Below are 13,104 nucleotides of genomic sequence, written 5' to 3'. Positions count from 1 at the left end.
TGATGAGAAAATGGGCTCAGAGAGACTAAGTAGAATCATCTTTCCTAACCCAGCCAGGACTCGCACCCAAGTCTGCATGATTCTGCTTTCTGGGAGACATCCTCATGTCTGAGTCCCACTCAAAGCTGCCCATTCTCCCAAAAGATTGTCATGATAAAGGTGAAACATGAGATCCTCTTTAATCATATCAGTTCTTACCTCTCTCATTTTTAGAGAGAAAAATCCTTTGATGAGTTTGAATTGCTCAAATAAAACTGGTAAGGAAGGAGAAATCCTACATGATAACTTAGTATCATAATTAAGCTTGGTATAAAGAAATCTTGCCAAGACAACATATGTCAAATAAAATGCTTCCAGAATTGATGGCAACGGGGTTCTCTTTGGAAAATCACCACAGTTTTCTTTTCCTTCTTGACTAAGATGGCAAAGTTCGATTCCTAGTTGCTAACAATTAACTTTTCATTGTGCCTATCTACTTATCTTTCTTTGCTTTTCATTTTACTCACTGTGAAGTAATCTTACAGTCTCCTTTTGTTTTGTAATATTATCCAAAAGCTGTTTTTAAATTTAAAAAACATCTTACACTCTAGTGTACACTATTTTCCCCAAAGCACGCTCTGTTTTCCTAATCAATAGCCATGGCATCTTTATTCCCCAAAGCACGCTCTGTTTTCCTAATCAATAGCCATGGCATCTTTATACACACTTCCATTATTCAGGAGCCTGCACCGTGCCAGCAGGCTCTGCCCCAGCTTAGCTGGGTGATCTTGAGGAGGTCCACATCCCTTGAGATAAGTTTCTTCTTGTGTAAAATGAACTTTTAAAATTCATTAGATCAGGGATTCTTGGCCCCATGTTGAAGGGCCCCCACGAGGTCTGTGGATGGAGGACCATGACGCCATTGAAAGTAAGTGCCAAGTTTTGTGGGTGCATATATAAATTTTTCTTGGAGGAGTCTCTATATCTTTCATCAGAGACTCAAAGTAGTGTGTGGTCCAAAAAAGAAAAAGTAATATTCCGCTGCAGCAGATTATCTATAAAGTTAGTGACAGCCATAGATTTCATGAGTGACGATGTGACTAAGTCCCATCCTAATGGTAAACACAATCTTATTGAGAAAAATCCAAAGAAAAGTCAAGAGGATTTATGCTAACAACCTCCTTTGGCTAGGAGGGAGAAAATTTGATCTTCTCTGTTTCTATTTTTCTGTGAAATGGGAATAACATGGGAGATTTTTTTTGAGGGCAAAGAAAACAATGACTTTGTCTACACATGTAAGTAATTTACCTGAATAAGCATAAAGGGTAGTTCAATCAAGCCCAATGACCTCATTTTCTCTGTTGCCACATAACTTCTTTGAATGATTCCCCTCTGTATCTTAGGGAGTTATTTTGGCATTGTAGAGATGATGGATCTTCAACCAAGACAGCCAGTTGAAACAGGAAAAATTCTATTGATCAATTTATTACAGTGAGAAGGTTTTGAGATTTAGGGCAGGCAGAACCAGACTGTGGTCCACAGCTATAAGAATTTGGACATATAACTTAATCTTTCAGACATGCAGTTTCCTCAGCTATAAAATAGGGATAATAATATCCAGGTCTGCTGTAAGCTGAATGGGTCCCCCCACTAGATTCATATGTGAAACCTAATCTCCAATGTGATGGTATTTAGAATTGGGGACTTTGAGAGGTGATTAGGTCATGAAGGTGGAACCCTCATGAATGGGGTAAGTGCCCTTTTTAAACAAGACCTCAGAGAGTTCCCTCACTCCTTCTGCCAGGAGAGGACACAGTAAGAAGTCAGCTGTCTGTGAGCCAGGAAGCAGACCCTCACCACACAGTGATTCTGCTGTTGCCTTTATCTTGGACATTTTAGCTTCAGGAACCACGAGAAATAAAGTTCAATTGTTTATAAACCACTCAATCTACAGTATTCTGTTATAACAGAGTGAACAAACTGAGATAATGTCATACAGTTGTTTTGATAATTAAATGATATAAGGTGTTTAGGGGCTTTCCCGGTGGTGCTAGACATAAAGAATCAGCCTGCCAATGCAGGAGACGCAAGAGACGCGGTTTTGATCCCTGGGTGTGGAAGATCCTTGGGTAGGAAATGGCAACCCACTCCGGTATTCTTGCCTGGAAAATTCCATGGGCAGAGGAACCTGGTGGGCTACAGTCCATGGGGCTGCAAAGAGTCATACATGACTGAGTGACTGAGCATACACACACACACACACACACACACACACACACACACCAAGTGTATAAAGTGCATCACCTAGCCTGGCACTTGGCTGATGCTAAACAAATGATGGTTCCTTTTCCTTTTTAACACTGGATGAAAAATCTGGTTATACTTTTTTCAACTTGAGAACTATTTTTGCTGAATTGAACTCTTCAGGTAATATTCTCAGTTAAGTTTTATATGCTATATTTAAGATAAAGACTTATAATGAATGGATTAATTTTTCATAGCTACAATATGTGATTTTGAAATACTCATACAGCAGTTATATTTGTGCAATAGACTTATTTATGGTCAGAAGTTTTCATTCTTTCCCAACTTCAGTAGAAAGTATTCAGCAAGTATCTTAGCAAGTGTCTTAGCAAGTGTACAGATCAATACAGGAAAGAAGGATGAAACAAATCATAATGACTGACCTGATGGACAAGTGAAAATTCAAACCCAGTAAAATATTATTTTGTACCAAAAGCCTACCAAAACATTAATATGACTTTAATAATAACATCTAACATTTATTGAGCATATACTCTATGCCAGTCATTGTGCTAATCTGCCTACATGGGTTAACTAGCTTATTGTTTACAATGATCCTGTAAGGTAGAATAATTATCCCCATTTTTATACATAAAGAAATTGAAGCATGAGATGTTTAAGTTATTTGTCATGAGGTTACCCGACCAGTAGTTGTCAAAGTCAGGATGGAACTCAAGTCTGTCCGACTTCCTCATTCACATACTTAACCACTACATTGTCCTGTCTCTCCTCAGGTGAGTGAAGACTGATACATTACAAGTCATATATAGAAATTGTTTAGAAAATTTCAGTACTATTTTATTTCTCTTTTTTTTTTTTCAGTGCTATTTTAAACTATATTGACTCATGTATGTGCCACATTTTTTTCCATCTAAGAATGAAGTTACAGGTCAGCATGTGAAGTCCTTAAGAATCTAGATTTTTCATTCCTACTGAACAAGTGTCACCTCAAGCAGATCCTGAATTCTTGATCTACTGATCCTCATAAAGTAGGATACTTTTAGGACTAGAAGGATTGTTAGGTTAGTGGAAATTGGTCCAACTATGCCATCTTCATCGTTTATAATTTGATCATTTATACATCAATAGAGGCAATAAATAATGTCTATTTATGATGTGTGAGAAAGAGAGCAAGAATGTGAATATGTGTATATATTTTGATTTTCATGTGACTAGACACAAATAAATAATTAAAGATCCTTTAAGTGAAAATTACCTCCTTCTCTCAGTGCCCCTACATTCAAGTTAGGCTGACCCTGCTACTGCTGCTAAGTCACTTCAGTCGTGTCCGACTCTGTGCAACCCCATAGACGGCAGCCCACCAGGCTCCCCTGTCCCTGGGATTCTCCAGGCAAGAACACTGGAGTGGGTTGCCATTTCCTTCTCCAATGCATGAAAGTGAAAAGTGAAAGTGAAGTCGCTCAGTCGTGTCTGACCCTCAGCGACCCCATGGACTGCAGCCTTCCAGGCTCCTCCATCCATGGGATTTTCCAGGCAAGAGTCCTGGAGTGGGGTGCCATTGCCTTCTCCGAGGCTGACCCTACATAACATCAAATAAATATAAGAACCTTACAGAAATATTTTTAAATCTCTTTCAAATGAATTACTTGAAAAAAATCTTTTAACTTAAAAGTAAAAATGCAGATACAAATCTTAACAATTTTTTGTTCCTCTGGAGTGATGAATTTGCTGAGAGAACTGAAGGGAAGTTTTGAGCAAATTTAACTCCTCTAATAATTTAGACAGTTTCAGAGGAATATTTTATTTAACTTCCTAGTTGAAAATAATTTTCTGATTACAGAGTAACAAAAACTGTTTTGATTTGAAATTTCAATGTCACAGCACTAAGCACTATAAATAAAAGTGTTTTTGTATAATCATTGATTGGTCACACCATTAAATCATGTAAAAAGGTTTCAGTGATAGAGTTCTGGGAGGCTACTACTTAGCCTCAATGAACTTTAAAAAATTGTTTTTTTTTAGTGAAATAAAAATATTTACTTTCAAATGTCTAATCATCAGTATATTTCAGAGGCCTATAAAAATGCATGAACGATGACAACAGCATGAGTGTTTTCGCTCCCTCTATTTACATATATGAGCCGCTGAATCTGATAACAACTGTACAATAGCAGCCTTTCTTCTGATCAGAAAGAGAAACTCACATTCGGGTATGGAAAGCAGGAGCTGGGAATGCAATGAGTGCACGTCTTGGAAGGCAAGAGAGCTGCTTTTGAAAGCAAGCTAAATGCAGGGAAAAGTATGTCTCACTGAAGCTCTCTTCATGGATAAACCATCACTGCAGGTTTCTCAGCAGATACCTCAAAGCTCAAAACCCTTTTGTCCAAATGTAATAGAAGATCTCAGTTTAAATTGATGTGAACTCTTAAGAAGAGTCAATCCTAAAGAGTTTCACAAACCAGTCCGTCCTAAAGGAAATCAGTCCTGTATATTCATTGGAAGGACTGATGATGAAGCTAAAGCTCCAATACTTTGTCCACCTGATGGGAAGAGCTGACTCATCTGAAAAGACCCTGATGCTGGGAAAGATTGAAGGCAGGATGACAGAGAATGAGATGGTTGGATGGCATCACCAACTCCATGGACATGAGTTTGAGCAAGCTCCAGGAGCTGGTGATGGACAGGGAAGCCTGGCGTGCTGCAGTCCATGGGGTCGCAGTCAGACATGACTGAGTGGCTGAACTGAATTGAACTTCTTACTGAGACAGACCTTGTTACCAGTCACATCCTCAAAACTCTTCACTCAACAGCAAATTCCTGCTCTTCATCTTCCTAAGGTTCCTGTGTCCTTTGAGAAGTGTAGAAAGAAAACCTCCATATTTTTTGTTTTGCTTTACGGTACATATAAAATATTTCTTCAATTTTTTGTGTGTTGCATAGAATCAGATTAGATAAGTAATTTAATATTGATGTTTATTGAATAACAGTCAATAAATAAAAGTAATCCAATGAGTAATAAATAATTATTATTTAAATAATTTAAATACTAGTAAATTGTTATTTAAATAATAAACACTAGATGATTAGTTGGAGAAGGAAATGGCAACCCACTCCAGTGTTCTTGCCTGGAAAATCCTAGGAACGGGGGAGCCTGGTGGGCTGCCCTCTATGGGGTCGCACAGAGTCCGACACGACTGAAGCTACTTAGCAGATGATTAGTACTGTGTTAATACTTACATGTATTATCTCTTTATATCCCCACAAAAACCCTATGAAGTGGATAGTCTTATTTCCCCCATTTTACAGATAATGAAAAAGAATGTTAGGAAGAATGAATAATATGTAAGATCATGTAGCTAATTAGCGGCAGACCTTGGATTTGACAGCACAGCTGTGTAATGCTCAAGTCCATGCCCTTGACTGCTAAGCTCTACTGCCTCTCACTGTTAGGCCTCTCCGTGTTGCTTCGTTTACACAGAACGTGTGTTTTATTCACACATACATTTTATTGGTGCTGTGTCCAGTCCATTTTTGCCAGATACACACAAAATGCTTGGCATTGCGGGTGGGGGGGGACTTGTTAAACAGAGAGAGAGCTGAACTTGACCTCTTTGAGAATGTATCCCTTTGCCCTACATTTTGCCCTTTGAAAATGTATTCCCTGATGATACAAAAGGATGTTTACGCATAATCCAGGATAGATAATTAGGAGGAGATGGAAATAGAAACAAGCGGATCGAGTGTTGATAAAGATGCACATGGACCAGGGGGAAACACATCAAGATGCACTAAGAAATACAGAGGCAGAACTTCTTTTTTTTTTTGAGACAGGACTTCTTTGGTGGTCCAGTGGTTAAGACTCTATGCTTCCATGGCAACGTGCACGGCTTCAATCCCTGGTTGGGGTCTAAGATCCCACACGCCGTGCAGCATGCCAAAAATTTTTAAAGAAAGAAAAGGAGTACAGAGACAGAGGTAGAAAGGGATTGAAATAAAAGAACAGAAAGGGAAGCAGAATGAATGAATATACCTATTCATTTTGTATCCCCATGACATAGGTAAAGAATAATAGACAGCAGAACAAATTGTTTGTTCAAATAGGTAATTGATTCAGAAGTACAGTTTAATTTGAGATGTATACAAATAGCATTTTTTTCTTAGAAATAAAACATTTAGGATTTTCACAGATTATCTGATGAATTCATTCTGCCTATTGAAATTTTTTTCTTCCCCTTTTGATCAAGTTGGCTCTAAAGTTACTAATTCATCTATGATACGCACTTTGTGGCTATTGGGATACTGCCTGGATTGGTGAGAGCTCATCCCTTTGGTTCAATATAGTATCTTGTACTTTAGAGATATTCCATATTTTTTGTACCAAATAGATACAACAGATAGTCTTTGGATTTTTACCAGATCTAAAGACTGAATGAAGTATTTCCTTTACCAAGTCTAAAGTCTTCATCTTAAGGACTCAGAGTGAAAGTCAAGTGAAGGACAAGGACGAGGGTTAATTGCTCAGTCATGTCCGACTCTTTGTGACCCTGTGGACTGCGGCTTGCCAAGCTCTTCTGTCCATATGATTCTCTAGGCAAAAATACAGAGTATGTTGGACAAGTGAATAGTAAAAAGATGCATAGGTTAAGGCACGACAAAGAAGGGAAGTATATTTTTGATGTAACTAGGCTCCCAGTCTAGGTGATGGCAGGCAAAATGATTTGAAATGCACTGGACTGCAAACCCTTGGAATGAGGGTGAGCACAAGAGTCTCAAGGCAGTTGAGGTGCAGTGAAGAACTGTCAGTCCCAAACCCTGAAAAGCCAGCATGGCCCAAAATGTACAGTTATCTTTTTAAGTAATCTTTTTTAAAACTCTATTTCTGAGAAATAAAATGTGTAAAGAATCTGGTTCATTTTAATTCATGGTTTTAACATCTGGTGAGAGTACAAGTTTTAAATTATTTATCATTGCAAAGTAGAACAGCACCTGCTAGTCAAACTCAATAACAACTAATTAAAATAACAGGGTATTTTTATTTGGAAAGGGTTTGTGGGTAAGAAGAGGAAAAGTCAACAGCCTCTTCTCTGTGTTACCGTTTTCCCCACACTCTCTGCAGGGGTACAGCATACAAAGGGCATAAGCCATCTTTAAAAACTATCAGTGAATATCAGAGTACATATTACATTTAAGGACGTATGAGTACAGTTGCTTGATCACCACCTGGCTTTACACAGGTTGAAAAGAATTAAGCACACTTTCCCCAATTCTGTCATTCTGTTGGTCTATCCTCAGTGCCCCCAAATAAAGCTTGAAGCAGAGTAGAAGCCCAATAAAATTTGATGAATGAGTGAGTGAGTGAATGAATGAGCTTGCAGCCTTGAGCTTTAGGGCCACTCCAAATCAAGGCTGAGTTCTTTCTTTTAGTTCCATAAACCCAAAGGAGAATTTGATCTTCTCCATCCTGATCCCAGGTACAATGCCAAAGCCTATAGAATCTTATTTTTCAAAATGGAAATCTGCCTTATTGTTTTATTTGCTTTTAAGCCAAGAAACACATGATCATTGTACAAACTAGACAATACCAAAAGCAAAAGAAAAATAAAAATTTTTGCCAATCCCTTACTCCAGTCACAGATGAAGAAGCCAAGATTTAAAGCTAAAAGAAGAGGGACTTGCCCAGGGTCTTATGCCCTTTCAGATGCTTTTAGATGGCTCTTAATTCCTGATTCTGGACATCTGTTTCCTGTACACACCCTGAAATTTCCCATCAAAGTTGGTTGGACCATAAAGCCTGACCTTCACCATTTCCATAAATGATCAGATTTTACAAAATCCTATAGGGTGGACATGGGATTGCTTAACAAATTACAGAATAACATAACTAAAGTGTTCTCCTTGAAACATTAAACTTAATACGTACAGATATAAGGAAGTCTTAAGTATTTATCTAAAAGAAAAAGAAAGAAAAGGATTCACATGAACTATAATATCCCTGAAGAAATGTAAGTTGAACAAAAGTAGTACAAATTTGTGTGAATTTGTTTTAGGTTATTAAGTGTACCTAGCTAAGCTTTACTGGGTGTATTTCTTTCACGATTGACTTTAAAGGAAGACATATCCTTCCACACAAAACAAAAACTGGAAGAAACGAACCGTGTAGACGTATGGAAAATTCTTAGGCAAAATTCTAAAAGAATGTAGCTCATTCACTGTAATTATAGTATGGGTGTAACCACAACAAATTCATCCTATTATTCCTTTCCTGTTGAGTTCCCGTTTCCCAATTCACACAATCAAGGAAGAAGTTGAAGATACTGACCTAGCCTGATGCCCAGCTGCCTGTACCCACTCTTGAATCCCTCTAGCCTCAATTCTGTTAGATCTGCCCCCTTGTCCTGGCCTGGTCTGTATTCTGATTCTGCTGTACTTTGGTGTCCTAGCACATCATGAAGAATATAAAGACAGAAACTATGTCTATTTATATTTCCCGTTTTTCACGGTTCCTAGCAGAAGGCAATGGCACCCCACTCCAGTACTCTTGCCTGGAAAATCCCATGGATGGAGGAGCCTGGTAGGCTGCAGTCCATCGGGTTGCTAGGTGTTGGACACGACTGAGCGACTTCACTTTCACTTTTCACTTTCACACATTGGGGAAGGAAATGGCAACCCACTCCAGTGTTCTTGCCTGGAGAATCCCAGGGACGGGGGAGCCTGGTGGGCTTCCGTCTATGGGGTCGCAGAGAGTCAGACACGACTGAAGCGACTTAGCAGCGGCAGCAGCAGCATAGTGCTGATGCTGAACAAACATTCACAGGGTATAGCATCTTGTAGACCTTCAGGAGAAACTGAGGTCACATAACACATCATTGGAAAGGATAAGAGGGACACTCCAGTGGGTCTGGACACCCCTACAGAACTTCCATATACACTCATCATGGTTGTCCCATGCTATCCCTGGTTCTCCTCCTCTCCCTGATTTTTTGTCTCCTGTGATGGTTTCCATTTCATCTTTTATTTTTTTTTAAGATTATTTTTTCTTTTTTGACGTGGACCATTTTTAAAGTCTTTAATGAATTTGTTACAATATTGCTTCTGTTTTCTGCTTTGTCTTTTGGCCACGAAGCATGTGGGCTCTTAACTCCCTGCACCCTGAGGTAGAAGGCAAAGTTTCAATCACTGGACCACTGGGGAGCCCATCCCTTATGTATTTATGACCTCTCTCTGTCTCCACTTGCTCTCATATCACCATTGCTACCATCCATTTTCTGTTTTTGTGCTACCGTCGCTACACTGAGTCTGCCCAAACTGACTTCTCTAATAATAATTTTTCTCCCATTTTGAATAAAGATTGGAGTGTCTATCTTTCAATGTCTGAAGGAAATCTCTTTTTGAATGTGGTTTTACCTGAAATTAAGCACTCTCCCCATGCCTACCCAAGCATGCAACACTTTCCAGTTTCCCCTTCCAGTTCCCCAGACTTACAGTCTGTAGGATTGTCTTGAATTTCTCCCTCTCCTGAAAGATTTGCTAATTCTCCCTCTAAAGATGCTCACATTTGATCTTCATTTCCATATTTGCTGCCCTGATTCAGTCCTCATCATTGTGTGTTCAACACTAACCCTTCCAGTACCCCACACTCTAGCCCACTGTATATAACATCCCACAGTATGCTTTCATTCTTGGTGAAGTCTCTGTTGCCTTTTATATGAAATAGAAACACCCAAGATATACAAATCTAACTCATTCTTCCCTAAGCACTCAGCAGGTTTCTTGCACCAGGATTCTTATTCCCTCCTCTGAGCTTCTGCAGATGTTACTCCCTCCTCTACACAGCCCCCCTTGTATTCGTTCATCAGCACCATTGTTAACTTCCTCCATGACTCTCCACTTCCAGGGAGCCTTTCCTGGCTAGTTTCATCACAGTATGATAACTGCCTTTCCTGGCATTAATGTTTAGTTCTGGTTATATCGCTCTGTTGTTTCTTACTTGTTTAGCTAAGGATAATGGTTTTGAAAAATAATAACATACAAGAAAGATGGTACAAATGAGCCTGTTTGCAGGGCAGGAATAGAGATGCAGATGTAGAAAATGGACGTGTGGACACAGCGGGGGAAGGGGAGGGCGGGACGAACTGGGAAAGTTGCACTGACGTGTATACACTACCATGTGTATAATAGCTGGCTAGTGGGAAGTTGCTGATTGCATGGAAGCTCAGCTCTGTGCTCTGTGATGACCTAGGGGGTGGGATGTGGGGGTGGGGTGGGAGGGACGCTCAAGAGGGAGGGGATATATGTATACATATAGCTGACTCACTTCATTGTACAGTGGAAACTAACATGACAGTGTAATGCAATTATACTCCAATAAAAAAAATAGTAGCATACATTTATGTTCCAGGTACTAGTCTAGGCCATTTATTAAGTTCAATAATCTTCACAACAACCACAGAAGCTACATAGATGTCATGCCTATTTTACAAATAAGGCAGCTATGGTGTAGAGAGAAGTCCCTTGCTCATGGCCACAGAGCTCATAAGTGAGAGGTGGGATCCGAACCTACGGAGCCCAGGTACTGTTCATGGTACCACGTGGCATACAGCAATCCACTCTGACCAACTTAATCAAAGGCAGTAATCTTACCTTCTTCTTTTGAATTCTCTACACAAATAAGTAGATCCCATGCTTTAAATCCTGGAGGAGGGCACAGCAACCCCCTTGGGTATTCTTGCCCTGAGAATCCGCCTGGAGAGAGGAGCCTGGCAGGCTACCAGTCACACAGAGCCAGACATGACTGAAGCAATTTAGCCCATGCTTTAAATATATTTTGCTATCAGTGTAAGTTTCTAGTTTTCTACTACAGAATCACTAAGGTATTATCTTACTACCATCTTTTGGAATTACTAATATTATGAGGCAAAATCTATTTGGTTTTAAATAACTGTTTAACATTTTTCTTTCTGTGAATGCCTATTCTGCTTTCTCAAATGAATGTCTGAGGTAAGTCACATTAAATGCCACTGTCCTTTGCTCTGAGGCCTAAAGATTTAAAAGATGCCTTTATGTCCTGTGTTTCGTATGTCACTGCTTTATTTCCCCAACCTGCCCTTGAAAGTCACACAACAGAGGCCTCACACAACACAACAACTTTCAATTACAATCTCCACAATAACACACTCTGCCAGCTACTAACCCTTAATATGTCCATTACTGGATTTGGCTGCTTTTCTCATAAGAATAAAAATTTGTCCTGAGGTCCATCCGGATCTTATTGCCTTTATTCTTTCAGACCGAAGACTTTCATTTCCTAAATGGTTTCATTATTCAATATTTGTCTTTTTTTTTTTTTTGGCATTTCAATATTACAAGTGATTTTAAAACTTTTATCTATACATTGTCTTTGCCATTTAAAAGTCTATGGATAATATGAAAGACACAGATTAAATCTCCAATCTCTCTTTTTCTTGATGTTTGTTTCCCCAGAATATAGAGTCTTAATGGCTGGGAATATTTACTACAACTGCTTTGGCAAACAGTTTAGCATGCCATATATTTGGCCCTTGAGGCCCATGATCTTTGAGGCCTGAAACCAACATTGTGTATAACAGAACAGAGAAACCTTACCTTTCTGCTTCCAGACGCATCTCTTCTCGCTTTTGCCTTCTGAGTTCTCTGCGACGTTCAAAATCATCCATGGTGTGGGTTCAGATTTAGGGAGACCAGAGAACGTCTGGATCTAAAGGGGAAGAAGCAAAATCGATATCATAGATGAGTCATCTCAGCCCCTCACCATTATTTTATCCCCCTTTTTGTTTATTCTTAAGAAAAACACTTTAGAAGATGAATGAGGTAGCCAGTGATCAGTTTTGGACTCCCAAGCCAAGCTGTGTCCTTTATGTGCTAAATTCAGTCCCATTCATGCAACTTAGAGACAAATAAGTAAAATCCCAGAATCTCAGGGTTTGTTTTTTTTTTTTTTTTTTTTTAAAGCAAAGACCTTGAGAGACAGAGAGGTCTGACGACTTGAAATATTGCTGGGATCACTCGAAAGCTACTGACTGATATTGTTCTTTGTAACCTGCTGAACTACAGACCAAAGTTATAAAAATCAGTGAACAGAGAAAGAGAAAAGGGAAACACAAGTGAGAAAAAGAAAAGTGGCAAGAAAAGGAATGTCTGGAACTAAGAGAAAAGCAGTAGTAAAGAGAGAAATAAAATAATACAAGCATCCAGGCATCATTTGCATATCCTAAAAGAATATTAATATCAGAATGATACAGCAAGAGTACCATGACTAAACACAGTGCAGCAGCATTTTTCAAAGCAGTTACATATGATCAAACTGTTTTCAGAGCTCAGAAGTCACTGCTTTTTGTAACCCAACCATTTTCTCCTTTCCTACCTCCTCCGCGATGGTTTTAATCCCAGAAAGATCTTCCCTTTCCAGCTCTTCAACTGAGGAGTCCGCTTTTCCTGCGTCTCTGTGCCATGGAGTCAAGTATTCCAGAATTCCCCTGCAGCCCCCAAACCCAAAATGACTACCAGAAAAGGGGAAGCGGGCTCTTTTTGTCCTTGCTTTGTTTACAGAGCTGTCAGTGGTTAGTTAAACTCGGCCTGGAATCTGGCATTTAAGGCCTGCTTGAAGATTGTTTCCTGTGTGGAGCGGGAGGCCTCCACTTCCTCTGGAATCCTAGACTCTGTGCTGCACTCAGATCACAAAAAATATTTTCCAGCCCTTTCTGTGCACATGAGACAAGCCATTTGCCCTGCGTAAGAAGAGAGAGACGTGCAAAACCTGAAGCCATCCCCTAATGGCATCTTTGTGTGAGGGAGTGAAAAGCAAAACTTAGACTTTAAGGCCAA

General features: G+C 39.4%; 1 protein-coding gene across 7 annotated transcripts in view; it reads right to left on the bottom strand.

Annotated features, from left to right (window-relative positions):
- CALD1 (caldesmon 1) overlaps positions 1-13,104 on the bottom strand; it is a 231,591-nt gene that overhangs the window by 95,567 nt on the left and 122,920 nt on the right. For 6 of the 7 annotated variants that reach the window (XM_070369035.1, XM_070369036.1, XM_070369037.1 and 3 more), the window contains one exon: positions 11,866-11,977. In XM_070369035.1, the coding sequence (XP_070225136.1) occupies positions 11,866-11,936 (71 nt within the window). In that variant the 5' untranslated portion in view covers positions 11,937-11,977. Of the gene's footprint in view, positions 1-11,865; positions 11,978-12,643; positions 12,981-13,104 lie in introns of those variants that run through there. The other variant, XM_070369038.1, reaches the window with a different exon arrangement.

Source organism: Bos mutus, chromosome 4 (genome assembly GCF_027580195.1).
Source record: "Bos mutus isolate GX-2022 chromosome 4, NWIPB_WYAK_1.1, whole genome shotgun sequence".
Taxonomy (NCBI): domain Eukaryota; kingdom Metazoa; phylum Chordata; class Mammalia; order Artiodactyla; family Bovidae; genus Bos; species Bos mutus.
Note: the sequence above shows the minus strand (reverse complement) of the source record. Positions and strands in the feature narration are given on the sequence as shown.